Genomic DNA, 21,052 nt, shown 5'->3' on the forward strand with positions numbered 1-21,052 from the left:
CTGTCCTAAAGCAGGGTAGACCGAAGAACACACCTCCCAACCAAGGCAAGATCCCCGTAGTAACCCTCGGGGAAGTTCAACTCACTTCCAAGTCAAGACAGGTCAGCAGTGTGTTCCGTGTTCAACGTGTCTCTCTTCGTTTGTGTCCCAAAGTTCATGCTGGCCCAAATCATGGATTCATACCAACTGGCCCAGAAAAGTGCCATTTTGCAGTATACTCCAGAGTACACTTGTTGAATTCCCGGCTACCACGTCTGATGAGTGCATTGCTACGAGATGGTAAAAAAAAAGGCACTTCCCTCCGCGGCCAGCGCTCTTCTGTAACAGCATCCAACTCGATGGGTAGCAGCTGTGTTTGGTATGGAAGCTGGAGTTGCCGGGATTGTATACAGACCGGCGAAAACACGTGTCGAGGAAGTATTAGCAATTATTGCCCTCATCGGCGGAATTATTCAAGGCTTAAATTCGCATGAGGAACCCCATCTGCTCAGCTCCTCTTGTACGACCCTCCACAGTGATAAAAGGGTCATCACCGTCAGATCTGCCATTCCCACTTTAGCAATATCACTCACGCGTTACCTTGGTCGGCGACCCTCTGTCCGAACTTACTGTGACTGAGACAATACGTAGTGACTTTTTTTCAGAAGCCGTAAAGAAAAAACAGTGATTGAAACTGCAGCAAATGGTTCCTTGTTCATCGACAGCGCAAGCCTAAGATCAATAGCTTTAACAGGGTACAGACAGTTCATTTTACAGGGATAACGTGTTTTTATTTTGGTTTGGGAGGAGGGGAGAAGGGAAGGAGGGCAGCTCTTTAATCTACAGGCGAAGCTCGAAAACATTTCTTCTCGTTCTGCTCGCTGATAGACTTGGTGGAAAAGTATTCAGAGTACCCCAATGGCCCCTTAGCCGCCTAAGAATCTGGAAGGTATACGGTGGCCGCTGCCTGACGGTAGTGGCGTGACAATCTGCCTGTGGTGCCTTCATAATTTCGGCATTATAAATTACAAAATATTACTCTTTGTAGTTCGCAGAGGAAGTTTTTGTTGATACTGGGAACGAACACTAACATGACATTGGAAACAATCATTTTTGTAACTCCCCTGGTAGGCGCACGATAACCTGCCGCCGTCAACCAGGCACTCCTAGCGCCGACCGCAGACGCTCTTCACAGGCGGCCAGGTGATCCTCGCGTGGGCGCAGGCCGTGCATGTGCGCCTAATTTTGGCTTTTAAGACACGAAAGGCGCATTAGTTGTTACTTATCGGCAGACACTTCAGCACTTCAGTGAGGTAATGGAATAAGGAAGGACTGAAAGAAACATGAAAAAATGAGGTCTCGCGTTGGAAGGTTCCGAATCAGATAGGAGTACTTGGTGTTCTTTAACATACGTTGGCAGTGCTCTCAGCCCAGCGCACTCAGACAGGGGGGGGGGGGGGGGGGGGGGGAGGGGGAGGGCTGCGCTCTTGCTTAACTTCGTAATTTATGCACCGTGGCGTAAACATTACATAGCTCATGTAACACATAGTAAACACAAGAGTCGCCTACCGATTGTAGTATATATCCTCATGGAGGATATATACGTTGTGCGATGATATCATGAAAGCAATAGCATGTATGTTTGGAGGCAGATGTCGACATGATGAAACAAGTTGCAAGCAGTACTCTGGTTTCTGACTAGTTTGCGCAGTATACGTCATGGATAACATGAAAGTCGTAGCACTCGTTGTGAAATGCTACATTTGACGACTCCAATAAATCCGTATTTTTTTCTGTATGGCTAATATGGAAATAATATGTTGAATAATAATATGTTGTGTACGGCCTATACGTATATACGTTTTCACGCTGAGCAGCCAGAATTCAAACGACTCCGCATGCATCTATAGTTATAATAGGCAAATAATATCAAATCTTTGAGGGAAATATGTGAAAATCATACGTTAAACGTGCGTCGGAATGAATAATGCAAATGTAAGAAGCAAAAGTCCCATAGGCGGGTTTTATTCTACGGCACCGATCAGGATTTTCAGTTCTTTATCATGCAAAGCAAGCAAAAAGTCTTGTACTCAACTAGGGAGGCCAGAGCGATAAATCTTGTCAGGTTATACGATTGTTCGCGAAAGCGGGCTCTTATGTGAATAAAGGATGTCAATAGGACGAAATTCTTGCAGACATCCGCTTGCACTGGAATGCATTGCCTTGTCTTCTTTGCTACTTCGAAGCACATTCTGTTCTTGAGAGCGCGAACGGGTGCTCGAATTAGTTTTGCATTTGCATGAGAAAAGAATAAAGGATGCGACACAGCGTTGTTTTCATGTTTTTGTTTCTGGATAAACAGTAACTGCGCTTGAGATCAAACCTACGATAAAAGTCCGATGTACACCAAGCATCCATGCGTCAATAGGCCAACGTGTAATCCGTCATGGGAACAACGTGTGTATGGCCGCCTAAGAATAGACTGGTTATCAGGGACCGATTAGGAAAACACAATGGGGATGCGTTTTTGGAGTTAAGGAGGACAGCTAGGAAAACAAGGCTGTGTAGGTGGGTGTCGGCCAAAATTAAATCGCTGTAGCACAGTGTCTCCTCACAGAAGCAATCTTTTGCGAGAGTTTGTTGAAGCGACAGGTATTCGACGCACGGCGTGAACCTTCCTTCGCTTGCTGTAGAAGACAAAAAAAAAATGAAATTCTGGAGGGCTTCGACAGAGAATAACTCTGTGTGTTAGACTACTGCCACACGGTGATTTTCCTCGTTCTTTTTGTAGATCCTTTAATACTGTCGTTATGTTTTCACAAAGGGATAAAAATAAAGCACTACTGAAGTTTGCACTTGCGTGTTTTTTTCGTCGCTGCATTTGGCGCTCTCTCCGAGTAAAAACCGGTCTTCATGTTTTGATCAGGCAGCTAAGTATGACTTGGTTGTACGAAACCTTGAGGGCCTTCTTAACCATATTCTCAAGGAAAATGCGTTAGCATTTTGGTTGCCTGCTACGGTGTCTATAATGAGCACCCAATGTTCTTCCAATTTTCTCGTTAAAAATTTCGAAGGAACCCGTTCCAATGCCCTTATTGACATGCATTAGTCATCACCTTCTAGACTATTCGAGTGTAATAAGAACACAGCACACTAATAATACAGCACACACAGCACAGTAATAACCTTCGCAAGCGTTGCTCGGCGCGAAGCTTTCGCACAGCGGGACGGCCAAAGACTTCTGTCAGACTGGTTTTTAGAGCTGCCCAGCTTGAGATGTCAGCCTCGTGGTTTCGAAACCAGAGATTGGCTACGTCGCTCAGATAAAAGATAACGTAGGTGAGCTTGACGCTATCGTCCCACTTATTGTATGCGCTTACGCGTTCATAGGAGGCCAACCAATCCTCCACATCCGTGTCATCTGTGCCGCTGAAGATGGTCGGGTCACGCTACCGCGCGGCGCCGGAACAGAAGACAGCCGACGGGAGCGGTGAAGCGGTTTCGGTGACGGTCTCAGGCATTGCAGAGGAGGTAGTCAATGCGCGGGTGCGAAGCTCCAGGGCGAGGGATCGTTGGCACTTCCACCACTTGTAATAAGAACACAGCACACTAATAATACAGCACACACAGCACAGTAATAAGAGCGCAGCACAGTAATAAGCACAGCTTCACGAACAACCAGCGGTACCGTCTAGGAACAGATCGGAGACCGCGTTCGTCCAGAGCACGCACGAGCGACCGAGCGTTCGGCGCTCGATCTTCGGAGTGTTCAGCGCTCGAGCTTCGCAATGTTCGGCAGTTCTCGTCGTCTTCTTCGTTGAGCGCCAGCCTCTGAAGATTCTAAAGCCCGTGGCCAGTCTTGCACGAGCACCTTCCATTGGATTGCCATATATAATTATAGTAATCCACCTTAATCAGCCCCCTAATCCACCTTATTTCATTTTCCAGGGTGGGCCTACTAAAATTTTGGGGGTGGGTCAACATTCAAATTATAGGGGTGCTCCGATTATCAAATTTAATGGTGCTCTGTGATTGCTCTACTTAGGGCAGGTAGTGACTGCTGATCCGGATCATAAGAGGGAAATAACTAGACGAATAAGAACAGAGTGGAGCGCATATGGCAGGTTATCTCAGATCATGAATAGCAGTTTACTAATATCGCTCAAGAAAAAAGTATATAACAACTGTGTCTTACCGGTGCTCACGTAGAGGCAGAAACGTGGAGGCAAAGGAAAAGAGCTCAGCAAATGTTAAGGACAACGCACCGAGCTGTGGAAAGGAAAATGATGGGTGTAACGTTAAGGGACCGGAAGCGGGCAGAGTGGGTGAGGGAACAAATGCGGGTTAATTATATACTAGCCGAAATCAAGAGGAAGAAACGGGCTTGGGCAGGGCGTGTAATGCGAAAGCAAGATAACTACTGGTCCTTAAGGGTAACGGAGTGGATTCCAAGAGAAGGCAAGCATAGCAAGGGGCGGCAGAAAATTAGGTGGGCGGATGGGATCAAGTTCGCGGTCATACGGTGCGCGCAGCTGGCATCGGACACGGTTAATTGGAGAGGCATGGGAGAGGCCTTTGCCCTACAGTGGCCGCAGTAAGGATGATGATGATTATTATATTATTATTATTATTATTATTATTATTATTATTATTATTATTATTATTATTATTATTATTATTATTATTATTATTATTATTATTATTATTATTATTATTATTATTATGGTGATGATGATGAATGACATGTGCTTGTTGCCTGTTGAGTCGCGGGTGAGGTTTGGGGTAAAATTGTGCAGTTTTTCCTGTTTGTCTTGTAATGTTCAGCTATTTTCTTTTTGTATCTCGCGGTGTCTTCCGCTCGTGCTGGATTTGACCAGGAGACGGAAGGAGCCCGCATGTTAATTTTCCAGGTCCGTTTGTGAACCAACTCCTTTACCTTGATCTCAGCATGACCATGCATACAACGCAGGCTGACTTTAATGTTCGAAATGCGGTTATAGGACTCTATTTGAATGTTATGTATAAGTGGGTTGCCAGTAGTTGACATTGTATAAATTGCGAATGGCTTTTCAGGTGTTCGCGTAGATGTTGATGTTTGTGGCTTGGTGTTTAGTGAGGTGGAGGAGGACGAGGAGGAGGAGGAGAAACATTAAATGAGTAGAGGAGAGGTCTACCTGGTTGTTAGCCTAGAAAGCTTCTCTCCAGATGAGGGTGAAAGAAAAAGAGATAAGAGAGCAAGAAGGCGAAAAAGAAAGAAAAAGAAAAAAGAAAAGGTTAAAGGTGAAACCAAGCATACTGTACACTCTGTGTTTAGTGAGTGGAGATACTTCTTGTATTGCTTACATTATCGCGTGATTTCCTTGAGTGGTTATGTTGGGAGGTTTGGCATATAGTCCAGCAGTGTGGGTGATTAGTCCTGTCTGTCCGGGAGCATATACTGCATGCGCTTATAAACCCATATTAGTCCGTGCGGCGGCCGTGTGTATCGCTACACATATCCTGTTTCTGCGGTGATAGTTTACTTGTGCGTGACGTCCACCGTCGTGGATGCGTGGCGTCGTGTTTTTTTGTTTCTTTGGAAATTCGATGTTGCAAGGTAGCTGAATGCCTTGGTTAAATGATGCTAGGTTGATGGGGGTGATGCCTGCTCGCTTCGGAATGTCGCACCCCAGCTCCGCACAAGACAAGCGCGCTAAATGCCTGTATCCGAGATGTGTTATTTCGGCGAGAGTACGAAAGAGGCCGTACGGAAGTCGCTGATCTGCAGAAAAAGAGCGGCCTTGTGAAGTGTGTTGAGTGAAGGCTCGAGTTTTCTCAGTTGTGTTTGCGTTAGAGTTTCCTAACTCGTGTTTGTGTTAATGACGCCCTTCCAGTGACCTAACCTGAATGTTTTCCACTATGTTGCTCAGAGGTTTAACGGTGCACTATGCTTCGTTCAGTCATGATGGCGCTTTTCCACAGACTTGTCTAGACGGTTCGAAAGTTACAATAGAGAGTACACTGGTGTCACTTACAAATGGCCTGCGGCTCGAGATTACACCTTGTCACGAATATACATTCTGACCGATCAAGGTTTGCAGCTGATGTCTCAAATAGCCTGATCGACCCCGGCGCCTAGGAATGACTGTCACAGACGCGGCGGCCGAGCGCGCCGCTCAAGCGGTCTAAACATGTGTGCAGACGTGTGTATACTGTTTAACAAGCATGGCTGAAATACTGCTGTAGATCAATTGCTCGACAAGAAGCCTCAAGATAGCAAAAATGATGCTTTTGGATCCGTCATTTGCCTCTCGCGTGTCACTGCTCGCCTTTCGACCGGCAGTAACAACTCGCGAGGAAACTTAGTGTCCTATCTTTTTCACGGTATTGCACAAGCGACATTCCCTGTTCCCTTCCTTTATTCTTAATGTAGTTATTCTAGAACTGTTTAACTTCCCAACAGCGCTTTGTCAGACTCATTTCTTGTTTCGCTATGTATAGTTTCACTGTTACCTTTCTTCTGTGACATCCAAGAGTACTTGCTTTAATAAAATACATACCAACCTGTAGCTACTGCGCGCCATGAAAAAGCGGGCTCGAACGCTACCAAGTGAACTCCCTTCACTTTTTGTTCGAGCCTGCTGCGTTATATTTACAGAAAATTAATAAAATTTGAATTTATTTTTGTGTAGACCCCACCGTGGTGTAGACTCAAGAACTCTTGAAACGCTGCGTCTGATTGGCGTGCAGCAGGAAGGGATCGCTCTTCATTTCCGAGCGTCAATAAGCAGTGCCCGAATTACGGGCGAAAATAATTACGAACATCAGTGGTATCGTGCATGGGACCTGCAATGCATGACCCACATGATCGCCGGCGCGTGTGGACAGATCGTAGAGCGGAAGACGTCAGCGCGGTGCCAGTGTGCACAGCGGTCTTCCGTGCTCTCGGCCCACAGCGTCATTCTCCGCGCAGTTCGTCCGTCGAGTGGCAACTCTCGGGGGCGCGGCTGTCGGTCGACCTCGTCGGCACGCTAAGCTCCACCGTGGTGTTGTCACGCAGCCAGCGGCGTAGTGGAACGTAAAAGGTCCTGCGAAGACGCGAACGAAAGCTGAAAACTCGATACGCTGGGCGGAGATGTGATCCCGCATTCGCCATCGCATGCAGACATGTGGAACTTTCTTGGACAAAAATTGTGAATATGGGAACATTTAAGGTACTGGTGTAGAGATAATGAAGGCGGTGGTCCATTCTTCCGATATGTAGCAAAATCTTTCGTTTGTAGTGTTTCCATTGCTCGCATCGAGCAGTTTAGTCTGCCATAGAAAACCAATGGGGAGCGCTTTTGTAAGATTTCACCGCGACAATCAATATATCTCCAAAAACGATACCAAAAATGTCAAAAGCCAAAAAAAAAATTCAAAACTGTCGTCGGGAGATCTGCAGATATATTGATTGCCGTGGTGAAATTTTACCATATATGAAAAAAATTGCGCTCATGAACTCTTTAACAGTACTTCTTCCTGGGCTAGTTGGTCTAACATCGTGTAACAAAATTAAAAACAGCGCTAATTTTTACACAAACACACAAAAAGACTAGACAGGACGGGCGCAGACAGGACAGCGCCAGTGCTGTCTGGTCCTTCTGTGTGTTTGTGTAAAAATTAGCGCTGTTTTCACTTTTGTTAATAAACTCTTTCTCGCTCAAAAATAGTTTTGTCCACAAATGGGTACGGAATGAATGTCTATTCTGGTGTCTTCTTTTGTGAGGTTCCTCGAGCTGGCTTCGCGAAGCATATGGGAAGTATCACGCGGGTAGATTATGTTTGCGCAGAGGAAATCAACAGTCTGGCGCCCGTTTATAAAAGCGGATTTCGTGTGGTATCATTCGTCACGGTAAATTCGTCACGAGCGAGCCGAGAGGGCTCAACCACGTATGGTAGCTGGATATTGAGTGTGTGTTTCCTTTGTACCCACATATTGTGCTTCCCGCTGCACAAGTTATCGCGTGTTGTTCACTTCAGTGTTTTACAAAACAACTTGCTGTCGTCCATTGCATGCCGTCGAGAAGCTGCCTGCTGCGACATCCACTAGAGTATCAAGTGAACACTGCAGAAACAGAACTGAAGGAAAAGCTCCTGCTTGATAGACTCAGTTTAACAGGTTTCCTTCCCTTCTTTTCCCAATAGAAATTTTCATGTGGAACTGTGGTACGAGCGGGAAAAAGAAACATTTTTGTGAGCTGCCAGCATTACGTTACGATAACACCAATTCTTTCTCGTTTTTTGTTCTTCGAAGCCACCGCGGCGGCTCAGAGGTTATGGTGCTAGGCTGCTGACCAGAAAGACGCTAGTTCGATCCCGACCACGGCGGTCGCGTTTCAGTCGAGGCGAAATGCTTCATGACCCTGTGTTGTGTGATGTGAGTGCACGTTAAAGGACTCCAGGTAGTCTAAATTGTACGGAGCCCTCCACTATGGCGCACCTCATAGCCTGTTTCGCTTTGGGACGTTAAACCCTCATAAAACCAAGCCATAAAACTAATCTGTGTTTTTTTTTTCAAAATATAATTCAACAAATAAACCCTTCGAAAACAATTTTGGGGATATTTTTCTATCCTCTGGCTACAATTTACATTCTTCCAACATTGAAGCTCGATAATAATGTTCTCCAAATCTCTATGACTTGCATGCTTCTGGGGCATCATTCTAAATAAGCACTTCAAGTTCCACCGCCGTGCTAACTCATGCATAAACTTTCGTTCGGCATTTATAACCTAATAAAAACACTGTCATATTTTCAACCCCGCATATCATGGTAACATCACGGATATTATGCTTATACCGACAGTCATGTTACTCTATGTATACCAATAGTCATCTTACTCTTGGGGCAGCCTATATTTGGCATAAATCGAAAGATTTTGCCCCCTTAAGAATCAAGCCATTAGACTCATGTCGTTTAGTTTACTACGATCGTGCATTTTACCGCTGTCTCGCAGCTTAAACACGCTTCCACTCCAACAAATTTTCAATCTGAAATTATCTGTTATTATGTGCAAGCTAATAACCGTGAGGCTTATACTGATGGCTTTGGTGAACAGCTTACCTTTACTAATCCCAATAAATTTCAAGAGGGTAATAATCTGTTGCATAAACTGAGGACTAATTACTGCAAGTTTGTAACTACGCATATTTGCGGACATGTTTCATGATTTCTTTGCCTTCCGAACCTAAGGCATCATTAATTCTTCAGTCATTTTGTCATGGCGCTAAAATGTGTTTAATCGACTGGCGGTGTCATTACCGTGCTGAAAGATCGAAATTGCATTTTTATTGTATTAATTTTCCGGTATTATGTGCCTAGCAGGATATTCTGAATCATTTGTCATTACTTAGCATTTTAACTGATTGTTATTTGCAGTTTTCTACTACCAATTTTGTTCAGGAGGTTGCCTCAGAAGTCGCATGCTTTAAAGCATCGTGTGGTATATTTTATTAACACGGTAGCGTTAAAAGCCCCATGGTCCAGAAAATCCGATGTCAGCGTCGGCATTGTGAACGAAAAATCACGAGCAAGACTCGGGCAGGTGGTGCCCAGAGAGCAACCTATGAGGAAGGTGGGCCACCTATGTCACGTGGCCTCATCACAGCCTGCCCACCTGATAGTGAGCAAAGTGCCTGCCGTGGCAGGTGGCAGTTAAGTTAAAAATTGGTGGCTCGGGAAGAGACACCTGGGCGGCACAAGGCCTACAACCTCTGAGAGCACCTGCCATCGCAGGGCAGTGGCGCATCGCTTAACCGCTGCACCACTGCGCCAAAAATGGTATGAGGACTCCCAGGGATCTCTCAATGTAGATAATCACCAGTTCTGCGTATATAGGAATCGGCCATTGCGCTATCGCATCATTCCCTTAAAGCGGTGCCTAAGTGCCGCCTCCAATTTTTTCGTTCACTTTTAATCCATGCATTACAAATAAACTTGAACTTATATGCCAAAAACTGAGCTCAAGTAAAGAAAGACCGCTTTAATTTTGTAGCCCCTCACTGCCAGCGAAGCATACCTCGTCGCTCATTATAGACGCTATCGACACTCAAAATAGTCTGTTGTTGTGGGCCCCAATTCTGACAAAAAAATTGCTTGTTTCCTAGTTGCCTCGCTGCTACCACCCTTAACCTCACAGCGTAGCAAAAAGCCTAGACAGGCATGCAGATTTTCCTTAGATGGTACAGGCAACCGAAAGAGCGTTCTAAGGACTACCATTCTCAAAAATAAGCACCAGATATTTTGGCACAGCATAGTGGGCGAATTGGTAGTGCTGGTAATGTTCTGTCGCAAACTGTTTCAATTATTGTACAATTTTTTTCAGGTTAAAATTGGCATCTGCGTCGATTATAATACATTATGATGCATCGCGATTCTTAAGCACATCTCATCGGTGCGCGCCCATTGTCTACCTGCAAAGTACCTGCAAAGTGAATTCCAGTTAGGAATTCAGCGTGTCTAAAGTCAGCTCCACCATTTACCGTTTTGCAATGAATCCTTGGTTTATGATGAGAGATTTTTAGGAGCCTTTCCAGGAGGGCGCGGAGTTGCCGGCGCAGCACTATTTGGTAACCCTGAAATACATAGTGAGCCCTCTTGAGCAAAACGACACTGTTAAAAGAACACTGGAAATTGAACGATGTCAAGAATACTCTCTACGCGCTCCTATAGTTAATCTGGGCCTCACCCCAGACTGTGTCAGTAGTATACACTGGCAGGGTTCCGGGAGTCAATAAATATGGTCGCGGCACTGCTATCTCGGCCAATACCTGGCCCTGGAGTAAGAGACAGGCAAGAGCGTGACTATTTTTAGAGCCATCGTTGTGTCAATAAAGGAGCACAAAATTAAGTTAGCCTTTACCAATGGATTGCACACTAATAATGGCAAATATACTGATTTCAATGAACATTTTAAAACAAGAAAAGGCCATAAAGTAAAATGCAAGTATCACCGACAACCGCCGTTCTGGCAAACTGTAAACTCGTCGAGCGCAGATTTAACGCGGATCTGGGGGCCAGCCATTTTCAAGCGGTGATCGCGATGATCCTATGTCGCTATCGTCGTCACCGAAAACTCCCGCGTTCTGCACGAAAAGGATAATTTGTTTTCCGGCTAGTATGAGCCATTAAGATCGTGGGTGGTGTATAATGTGCGCCGTCAAACACCTGGCACGTTTAGGATTTAGGTGAAGGTGGATGAGCGAGCAGGATCCCCTTATAAAGATTGTCTATAGAAAGTGTATAAACTTTTTATAGACTATACTGCCTTCGTAGAGATATTTCTTTTTGTCTATTCATAATCTATTGACCAAATTATACTAAAGTGTATGGCCATAAATCTACAGGTTGTCTATAGACTGTCTGTAAGAACTGTTTCGCCTATAGACTATTCTCTTGGATTTGTCTATAGACAGTCTATAAACTCTATAGACAAGTTTATGTACAGTCGCCATAATAAAGAGGTTTTTGCTATGCAGGATCTCAGTTTAAGGGTTATCGAAGGGTTTAAAACGGCGGAAAGTCTAGAATCCAGTACTATACTGGCATTTATTTCACTCTGCAATAAACAATAAACTGGTAGTAAACTGTGCAGTCTAGAGGCAAGGAAATCTAGTTTAGTCGAGGTGGCCACTGAAGAAATGACCAGTAGGCGTCATCCACATTAACCAGCCTTAGCATTAATATTGTCGTCCATGGTAAGGCTGTGCTTAGAGTGTTCGACTTCGAGTTGATTACCGTTATAACAGGCTCTGTTATAATACGTAATGCCAATAATAACACATATAAAGGTGAAAAATCTAGACGCTTTCGCTGCACTGGGAAAGGCGTAACTAATGGTTACCACCTATGCACACCTAAGCTGACACTTACCAGAGATCGATGAAGAGCAGGGAGACCCAGAATACTGCGCAGGTTCCGCAGCAGAGTGCGGTGACCATGCCAATGATGAGGGGAGCCTGAACCACCATCTCGACGGCCTTGACGACAGCGATGACAATGACGACGGTGTCACACAGGTACTGGGTCAGCATGGACAGCAGCTGGAAGACGTCCCGCCGGTTTTCCTCCGACACCAGCCATTGCGTTACGGGCTGGGAAGCAAGGAACAGACCAGGCGGTCGTCGGATAGTCTACTTTCTGATGAGCGCAATGGGTACATGCCGGCGTCCAGTAGGTGCACTGCCCTGTTGTTGGGGACAACAGTGCACTGCGAGAAGCCTTCTACACTTTGAACATGAATACGCCTTAATGCGAGTAGAAAGGAAATTAGCTGTCCTCTAAAGTGCTCCTTCTTACGGACAGGGTACGCCGCACAAAACGGAGCCGATTTTTATCACTAAATATGTGTAATGCGTGCTCTTGGCAACGGAGGTACAATTCCAACTGAAAAGCATAGTAACTTTACTTAGCAATGAGATGAGGTTTTTAAAGGCGGGACCAGTGGCATTGAGGTTAGATAATAGAGGGGTTTGAAACCTCAGTTAGAATCTTCGCAGCTGCTTGATATACGGATGGTTTGAGGAATACATTTATTTCTGTTAAGAAACGTCCGGGTTCCACACTTTTAGTGATCGAAATCTACAGCAGGGCTTGGGCAGCATACCATTCTCTTTAAAGGGAGTGCGCAAGAGGAAATGTTACTCCCTATGTACTCCATTCGTGTTTATAGTGCACATCGCAGCAATGTAGTGTTAAGCAGGCAGATAGCATCGCATTTTCTGGACCAACAGCAGCTAATCGCAAAATAGCAGCGGGACACTCTTACTGTGGGGTGCAAGGATCGAAATATCTTTGACAAACAATGATTATCTTTTAATATTCTTGTTCTGGATTCAAAAGTCGTACTGGGATGTCATGTGTGCCCCACTAATGTTACTTAGTTTCTCTTCCTGCACCCGTATACACCAGTGCCTGTGAAGATGTACGGATAAACAAATAAATTGAAATCCCACTTGCAGTGCCTCTATCTTTAGCTTCGCCTCGTATGATGACCAATTAGCCATTTTGTTTCACTAAATGATTTAGCAATGCCGCAACATTATTCTGAAAAGCCGCTCTTTCGCCTCTTTGGGCCAGGGGATCATCTAATAGAGCTGTGAAGCACAGAACTGTTACGTCAAGAAGAAATTTAAGATTCTCATGCTCATATGCTAGAACCTTACACAAACTTATGAACAATATCATCCCTCCAGGGCAGTAGACGTCCCCACTGTAAACGAAGTCGCTTATCCCCTATTGACATTCTGTTGACAGTAGTGAAGAGACACCCACTGGCTGTCATAGAAGACTGTCTCCTGCATGCTTGTACTGAAAAAGCGCACGAGGTGCTGGCATCAAATTCTTTACTTCTCAGGTGCAGCAGAAGAACCGACAACTGAGCGAGTTGGTGCATCATGGACGTGGTAAAAAAAAAACAGCGCAGCGTCGACGGAAAAATACGAAGAAAGAAGACGGACAAGCATTGACTAACAACTGGGGTTATGTGCACTCCTCTTTTTCATGTGACAAAAGTTATTTGCAGGCATAAGGAAAAATTAACAAGAAAACTGTGTGAGGCATATTGTTACGTGACGGCTAGCCGAAGTATGAGACGAGATGACTGATGGCAACGAGATGGTTTAATGGTCGCTGGCCTAGCGCAAAAGCGCTCCGTCTCGAGCCACTGCCAACTTCGTCTTATTTGTCACAATATCACATCCACGTGAGTGGTGAAACATGTGTACGCACAGCTTTGGTGCTTCTTCATGATTTTGAGATTAGGTATCTCGGTTCCCATGATTAGAAGTGTTTTCGGAGAAGCATGTATCCTGGTTGTCTTTTGGAGATGTATTAATACCTGTGTTTTTTCTAATAAACCTCAGTTGTTAGTCAGCGCTTGTCCCTCTTCTTCCTTCGTACGTGTCCGTCGTCGCTGTGCTGTTTTTTACCACGTTCAGGTGCAGCATACGCCCTCCGTCTTAAACCAGGCAGCTGCAAAAAATGACCTCAGTGCTTTTTTAGTTGAATTTTGCCAGCCCTTTTATCCCATGACAGCGCTTACATCAGAACTTGCATGAATCGTATCACTGAAATACGGCACATCCTCATGTTCCTCCCCTCTCTTTCTCCCACCGCACTAAAGTTTTAATTGACAGAGCAGCAGAGCAGTTTTCATTCATCACCACTACTGAGAAAGTTGACAGAAGGAAGAACGGAAAGCGCGCTTCTCACCTCCTGTGTGCGACAATAGCATAGGTACCTCTAGAACTTAACTATTTTCTCCTAATAAACACGCATCTCTTCCACGAACTCGGTGGAGTCTCCGAAATTAAGATATCCCCAAGCGCCTGTCGCCACCAAGGTGAGGCTTGCAGGCACTGCTGCCGACAAGGAGGAAGGAAAGAATTTAGGAGAAGCCGTTACGTTAAATTTTTGAAGCTGGCTCACTGTTGCGCCCCCCCCCTCCTCCCCCAACCTGGCCGCCGTCTTAGCACGATTGCGCATGCGCTGCAGACAGTGAAGTAGACGATGCCACTGTGGCCAACGCTACTAATGGCTGCGCCATCGGCCAAATACTGCGAGGAGTGGGGTCCTCTCCTGAGCTTTCCTGCCTCCATGGCTGCAGTTCTACTCTCTTCTTGAACTACTTTTGGAGGGCAGAGCGCAGCGGTTGGCTGGATTTTAAACAGCCCCCTGTCGATGCAGTGCCACATGTCTTAAGCACAAGGCCATCTCGCGTGCGGTGCTACAAGGACCTGTCGAATATTGCACACGTGAAATGAATTTCGAAGTTAGGACAGCCGCAGCTAGAAAACAACCTGGTGTCTCAAGATTTTCAACGTGCGTTGAAACATTACTTTTTGCAAAGCCACGGCATTGCACCCAGAGGCATTACGAGTTAATCGTTAGGGCTATATTATGTTCCTTCAGAGTCTCCATTCAGAGAGCAGCAGGGTGTTTGTGCCGCATAGATACCTTTGTCTTGACTTTGTACTCGTACTTGTAGTTGCACAGAAGGCAACTGGTGAGGCCATTTTGCAGAATCCGCTTCTCGAGGCATGACTTGTGCGAGGTAGATCTGGTGCCTGCAGCAATAAACCATTCGCCTAAACCAAGTCTACCGAGTTTTGGCTTCTTTTCTTTCCACTATCACAAGGTAAACAGCAGGGCCTTAGAAGGTAGTGCAACTGCTACGAATAGATCCTTTATAGAACAGCGTTCGGGGCGCGATGGTCGGCAGTTACAAAAAAAAAACTGCCGCCAAAATTGCCTCAGTGTTCGACTTAAAAGCGTCAGCACGGGAGCTTCAAGTTTTTACATCAGTGTGCTAAGGAAACGTGCAGAAAACCAAATCCAAACATCCGTGGATGTTTCCTTTCCCGAAACATCTCTTCTTAGAGACAAGGAGCGTCATCTACCTCATGGATTTTGCACTACTGTTGCGATTTGCAGCCACCTTCACTATATCCGGCATATTTCTTCGTTATACCGGTTAATAAATTTTATAAACGTGTGCATCATAAAAGTACAAATCGCTTGGCACTATCCGGAACGCCTGCGACAAACGGTTTAGCCGTAATTAATGGCCATCTGAAGGTCCTCGGATTGCACGGTTTGGGGACGGAAAGTCGTCGTTGCGAATCCCACACATTTCGGGCTTCATCTCAATTAATAGTTTTATCCTCAGGAATATGTCAAGTCATCTGACACCACTCCGAGCATTCTGTGTCAAGCGGGTCGCCCCAAAATATTATGCAAATGGTGGTCCCATGGGGAGAGAGCGGTCACTTCAATGACCACTATACTGCTACATGTATAACGGATCGAAAGTATAGGAGTCAGTTGAGGCGCTACGTGTTCACTATTGCTATGTGATATGGTGTGGTCACGTGGTATCTGTTTTGGTCAATTTGACCTTCATTGCAGACAGATGCGTCTTTGACAAACGTAAGTAGTAAGAGCTAACGCTCTTAAAAACATCGCAGGGTATCCTCCACAGCCCCGTCTCCTTATGGAAAGATGTGTGAAGATAATATCGAGTAGGGCGTCCACAAAGCTGACGTCATACTTTGGATACTCGAAGTGAATTGCTTTTTCCCAGGAATAGTTCCTGACGAATCTCTTTTACCTTCACTCATACAACATAAGCTGGTCACGGGAAGTTACGTGGAGATCGCGTCTTTTACGACCTTCAGCACGCAACGTACCGCATAAACGCCAGTTGTACAAACTAATGCAACGACAGCCCCTTTTTCCGTTAGGCTGTGTTCCAAAATATATTCTCGCCGGAACCTCTAAATCCGACATGAATTTCCGGAGAGATGTGTTCACCATAGGTGGCAGTAGTTTAAGAAGCACGACAACTTTGCTGTGAACTTAACAGCGAACGCAAGCGATTGCGGCGTCATAGTCCGAGAGTGCGCGGTAACAAACCCGATTGAGCCTAATGATTGGCAGTGTGTGGTGGTGAACATACTCGCGTTGGGTTTGTGATCGTGAGCATGTGAGACCACAGCGCCCGGATATTGAGGCATGCCTTCGCGGCGCCAGAATGACGCTGACACTGAAAACTGCGTCTAATTAATAGGGATCTCTTGCAAATTGTTAATACATTCTCATTGTGAATAACGCTCCCGTGTAGCGCCTGAAACGTCACTTCTTTGCTTCTTTTCTGCCAAGCGCGTCTGTTACTTCCACAACGGGAAATTTAACTTTCTGTCAATTTCATAATCGGCTATCCGCGACCTGGGGCGCACTCTTTCATGCTACTTTCTGCCTCGATAGCGGGTGACGCTGAAGTCGGGAACGGCCGCAGAAATCAAAATATAAGTTACAATGGGGTGGAAATAGCTTACAGTGGAAAATAATCAGCGTAGAGTTCAGAGTTTAAAACATACGGAACAAATACCAAGAGTTTCATCATTAAAGTAGCGTTAAGGACGAGGACAAAAGAGAGACGGCAGGCACGATCGCGAGTGTCGTTCTACTTGCTGCGCCCTTATCCTGTGTACTACTTCCATCATGAAAACAATCAAACTAGCCCAACTTTCCACCCATCTGAAATAACAAGAGAACTTAAATTAACAAGACTTCCTGGCGCCACCCACAACACCTATTCAAAAGCAATGCGAAAAATATCCACCCATCAGTCGGATTATTGGGTCCCGCGCATGTAAATGCGGAGGACGCAGATTCGGGGTGAGCGTCGCCGGCCTGACGTCTCAGCCAACCCGCTCTTATCGAGGCGTTTTGTAAGAGCCCACAGTCGCCAAGCAGAGTAGCCACAAAGCATCTCTTCATCATGCTCTTCTCATATTAGCACGCAGATTAAGCTTGTTTGGCGAATTGGTTGTTTATAATAGCTAACTTCTGACATAGCAGAGTCCCGCGAAAAAAATACACACACGAGTGGAGAGTACAGGACGAGCGCAAAATGACAACTATTTTTATTCGTAGAACGTGGACCTATTTCAGGGGAACAGAAAACAACCAGTCATGGCCAGTCAAAAACGCGCATGTTACAAACTGCAGACGCCAAGGCCGAATCTTACAAAACCTTATCAAGAATGACTATTTCACTTTTTTGCATTTCAACAGAAGAATCGCTGATACAATCACGCCCATTTTTCTTCATGATATCGGCTTCCATAAGTTCACGTGCGATAGTATTGCGATTCTTGCCCGGAATTCTGATTTCACCCAGCAGCGTTCAGGAATATACTTTCGGTTTCCTGCTCGAATTTCGGCTGTCTTGTCCCCGTTTCACGTGACGTTGACAGCCCGCACACGAAACGCCGTGCAACAGGGGAAAAAGTGCACGCAGGTTTAATGATCTTTTCTCTGCTGCAAGCCATGCATCTAAAATGATGGTTATGACGACGAAGAACTTTATGGCTCAAGGGCACCTGCAGCCAAACAGCGCAATGGCGCAAGGTTGTTTCCGTCTACTGAAGGTGGGGTCAAAGACCCATTTCCCAAGCAATTCCTCCCACAGAAGCCGAGCACCAACCCAGGGGAAAGCTTGTACCCATTATATCACCGATGGGCAGCCGCTTTTCACACGGGGGGTAGAACCGCGCTTCTCCCGCATGCGAAGGGCATGTTCAAACCGCTGGGGCACCACGTGGTCCTCATCTAAAAATATACGCAATCTCGTCGATAGCGCAAGCCATGTCACGCTTTTAGAGCTGCACCTTGCACAGGCTATCTTGGCCGCCCTGATTATATTGCCGGCCCTCTGATATCTGCGGTGTCGATAACACCGCTTCACTCTAAGACAGGCACGTGCAAATCGCCTGGGCTCAGTCTGTGGCTAGAAGGAATGAACGCTCCTTTAGGCCGCTGGTGGTACATCCGCTTGTGTGTCAACCACATTCGTTTTCACTAGAGAACTATACGTGATAGACAATACCATCATCACAAGGGACAAGCTGATTCTGAGCTTGTTTCGTTTAGCTGTTAATTCCGAAGTCACGGGCTCAAGGTCATGGAAGCCGTATTTCTATGGAGTCCCAAAGCTGAAATGCACAAACAACCTGGTAGTGTGACATTTCAGCGCCCGTTAAAGAACCTCTAGTGGTCCTGATTTAACCGCGCCATATGTTACGGTGTCCACGCACAATTCACGCACACGGAGATTGTTTCTTGCGGCCGATTTGGCATGCCTTTTTTCTTGGTTTGAGCCCGAGTTTGTCTTCTAGCAGAGGATGGAGGATTTCAGCGCTGCCTAAAACGCAACTTTTACGGTTACTTTTTACCGAATTTTTATCAAGCTGTGCGAGGCTAACAGCTATGATCTCGCGTTGATGCTTACGCCTTGAATCTTTTTTTTCTTTGTAGATTTCGCAATACTCATTATTCCCAATACTTTCAACCACACAAATCACCCGTGACTTTGAGTGCCCACCAGCCGAGTTATGCTATCTGTATTGCTCGGCATTCCTGAAGGAGATGCTCGCAAGAAATTTTCAGCCTGAGACAGCGCGGCAAATAAGCAGTTTCAAGACAGTGCTCGTGTTTCGATGTGCTCTTTCATGTCCTACCTTGGTTTCCCACTGCTCAGCTGTCCTATGAGCTGCCAAAGAGAGAACAACACAATTGTTTTACAACCGTCACAAGTATGTATTCTGTAGTGCCCGAATTCCTAATTCAGTGCAACGTAGCCATTCGGATGCGTGGTACACAAGTGGCACCGAAACATTGTTTGGTTGCTATGCTCTGTACAAGAGTGTACTCCTAAACGGGAGTAAAAAGAACCTAAAGTAACGTAGTACAGACGGATTAAGCCTTTTGAAGGGAGTGCGCTAGACAGGCCAGCTTGCTCAGTTTTTACTGCTTTTTGTTTGGAGTGTACACTCGCGACTAAGAACCGTGCCCGGCTTACCTTCGCAAGTGCAGGGCGTCACCAGCGGCTCGGTACGGCCGTCACCGGCGCAGAACCGGCACAGTGCGTCACTTTGGTCTTCTAGCGGAGCGGGAACGATAGCGGCCGCCATCTTCTTCTTTGCTCTCAGATGATGATGATGATGATGTTGTTGTTGTTGTTAGCCTATCAAAAGATGGCACATACCCACACTGGGGGATCGGCCAAGAATCAGGTGGCTATTCACCTGAACGCAGTTACTAAAAAGGAAAAGCACATGGGAGCGCAACACCGGTGAATTCTTCCTCATGAACAGAAAAGGGATGAGAGTTTTGATTTCAAAATTATAAGAATAATAATAAAGAGAGGGATTAACTAATAATGATTAGGTCGAAATGTAATAATTCATAGAAAAGAAAAGTTTGCAACACTTAGCAAGGCAGTAGGTGAGATTCTATCAGGAAATTTAGAACAGCGGTACAAACAGATCGGACCCGCCGCGGTGGCTCAGTGGTTAGGGCGCTCGACTACTGATCCGGAGTTCCCGGGTTCGAACCCGACCGCGGCGGCCGCGTTTTTATGGAGGCAAAACGCTAAGGCGCCCGTGTGCTGTGCGATGTTAGTGCACGTTAAAGATCCCCAGGTGGTCGAAATTATGCCGGAGCCCTCCACTACGGCACCTATTTCTCTTTCTTCTTTCACTCCCTCCTTCATTCCTTCCCTTACGGCGCGGTTCAGGTGTCCAACGATATATGAGACAGATACTGCGCCATTTCCTTTCCCCCAAAAAAACCAACCAATTATTAGGTACAAACAGCTAGATCTGTGGCTGAACCCAAATGTGGTGGCGCCAAATGATAGCAAGAGCGGGCTGCTCAAACTAAGGCCAACATGCTGCAAGGGCTCCTCCAGCAACCTTTTTCTCTGAGAGTTGAATCGGTGACAATACAGCGAAAAGTGTTCTATAGAGTCAGGCTCACGGCAAAATGCACCAAGGGGAGAGAGCGCCAAACCCGACTTGTGTAAATAGAAATTTAGAGGGGGGATGCGGCAGCGCAGCCTCGTCAGTGATACTTCAAGCTGCCGAGAGCAACAAATTTTCTTGTTCCAATAATAGTTAAGGTGCTCATAATCCGCCGATGTTAAAAGTGTTGTGTCTTGCGTGCTTAAAAACGCACGTCGCCGAAATCTATATGCTGTAATATAGGCTTTAGCCGCGATGATTGGCAACACGGGGCCGCTGAGGGAAGCCTTTGCGAGTTTGTCAGCAATCTCATTTACTGTCACCCCGCTGTGACCGGGAACCCATACTAAATGAACAAGGCTCCAATGCGGCGGAAGGAGGGAAAAGAAAGTTGTTAAAATGGGGCCGTCAACATGTGCAGCGAGGGACGAACACAAAGATAAAGAATCAGTAATTACTGCAACTGCTGTAATAGAGGGGTCTAGCTTGCGTAGAGCAAGTACAACTGCTTGAAACTCTGCTTGAAAAATAGGGGTGAAATCTGGAAGGCGCAGTGAAAGGGACCAGTCTAAATGCGAGCAAAATATTCCCACACCTGCTTTTTCATTGCATTGCGATGCATCAGTGGCTATTGCTATATCTGTAGGTAGGGTCCTCAGATGATCTTCTAGAAGGCCATTTAGAATAGTCGGTGGCAAAAGTTTTGAATTTTTTGGGAATATATCGTCGAAAACAATGTAGATAGC

At 45.8% G+C, this 21,052-nt stretch overlaps 1 protein-coding gene across 1 annotated transcript; it reads right to left on the reverse strand.

The window, feature by feature from the left end:
• Window positions 1-6,669: 6,669 nt before the first annotated feature.
• On the reverse strand, window positions 6,670-19,475 carry LOC144134960 (uncharacterized). Its single transcript, XM_077667746.1, has 4 exons — window positions 19,364-19,475; window positions 14,956-15,065; window positions 11,872-12,092; window positions 6,670-7,046 (listed from the first exon to the last, which is right to left on the reverse strand). The coding sequence occupies exons 1-4, from the start codon at window positions 19,473-19,475 to the stop codon at window positions 6,917-6,919; spliced, it is 573 nt and encodes a 190-aa protein (XP_077523872.1). The 3' UTR covers window positions 6,670-6,916.
• Between the last annotated feature and the right edge of the window lie 1,577 nt (window positions 19,476-21,052).

The sequence above is a fragment of the Amblyomma americanum genome, chromosome 5 (assembly GCF_052857255.1).
Source record: "Amblyomma americanum isolate KBUSLIRL-KWMA chromosome 5, ASM5285725v1, whole genome shotgun sequence".
NCBI lineage: Eukaryota > Metazoa > Arthropoda > Arachnida > Ixodida > Ixodidae > Amblyomma > Amblyomma americanum.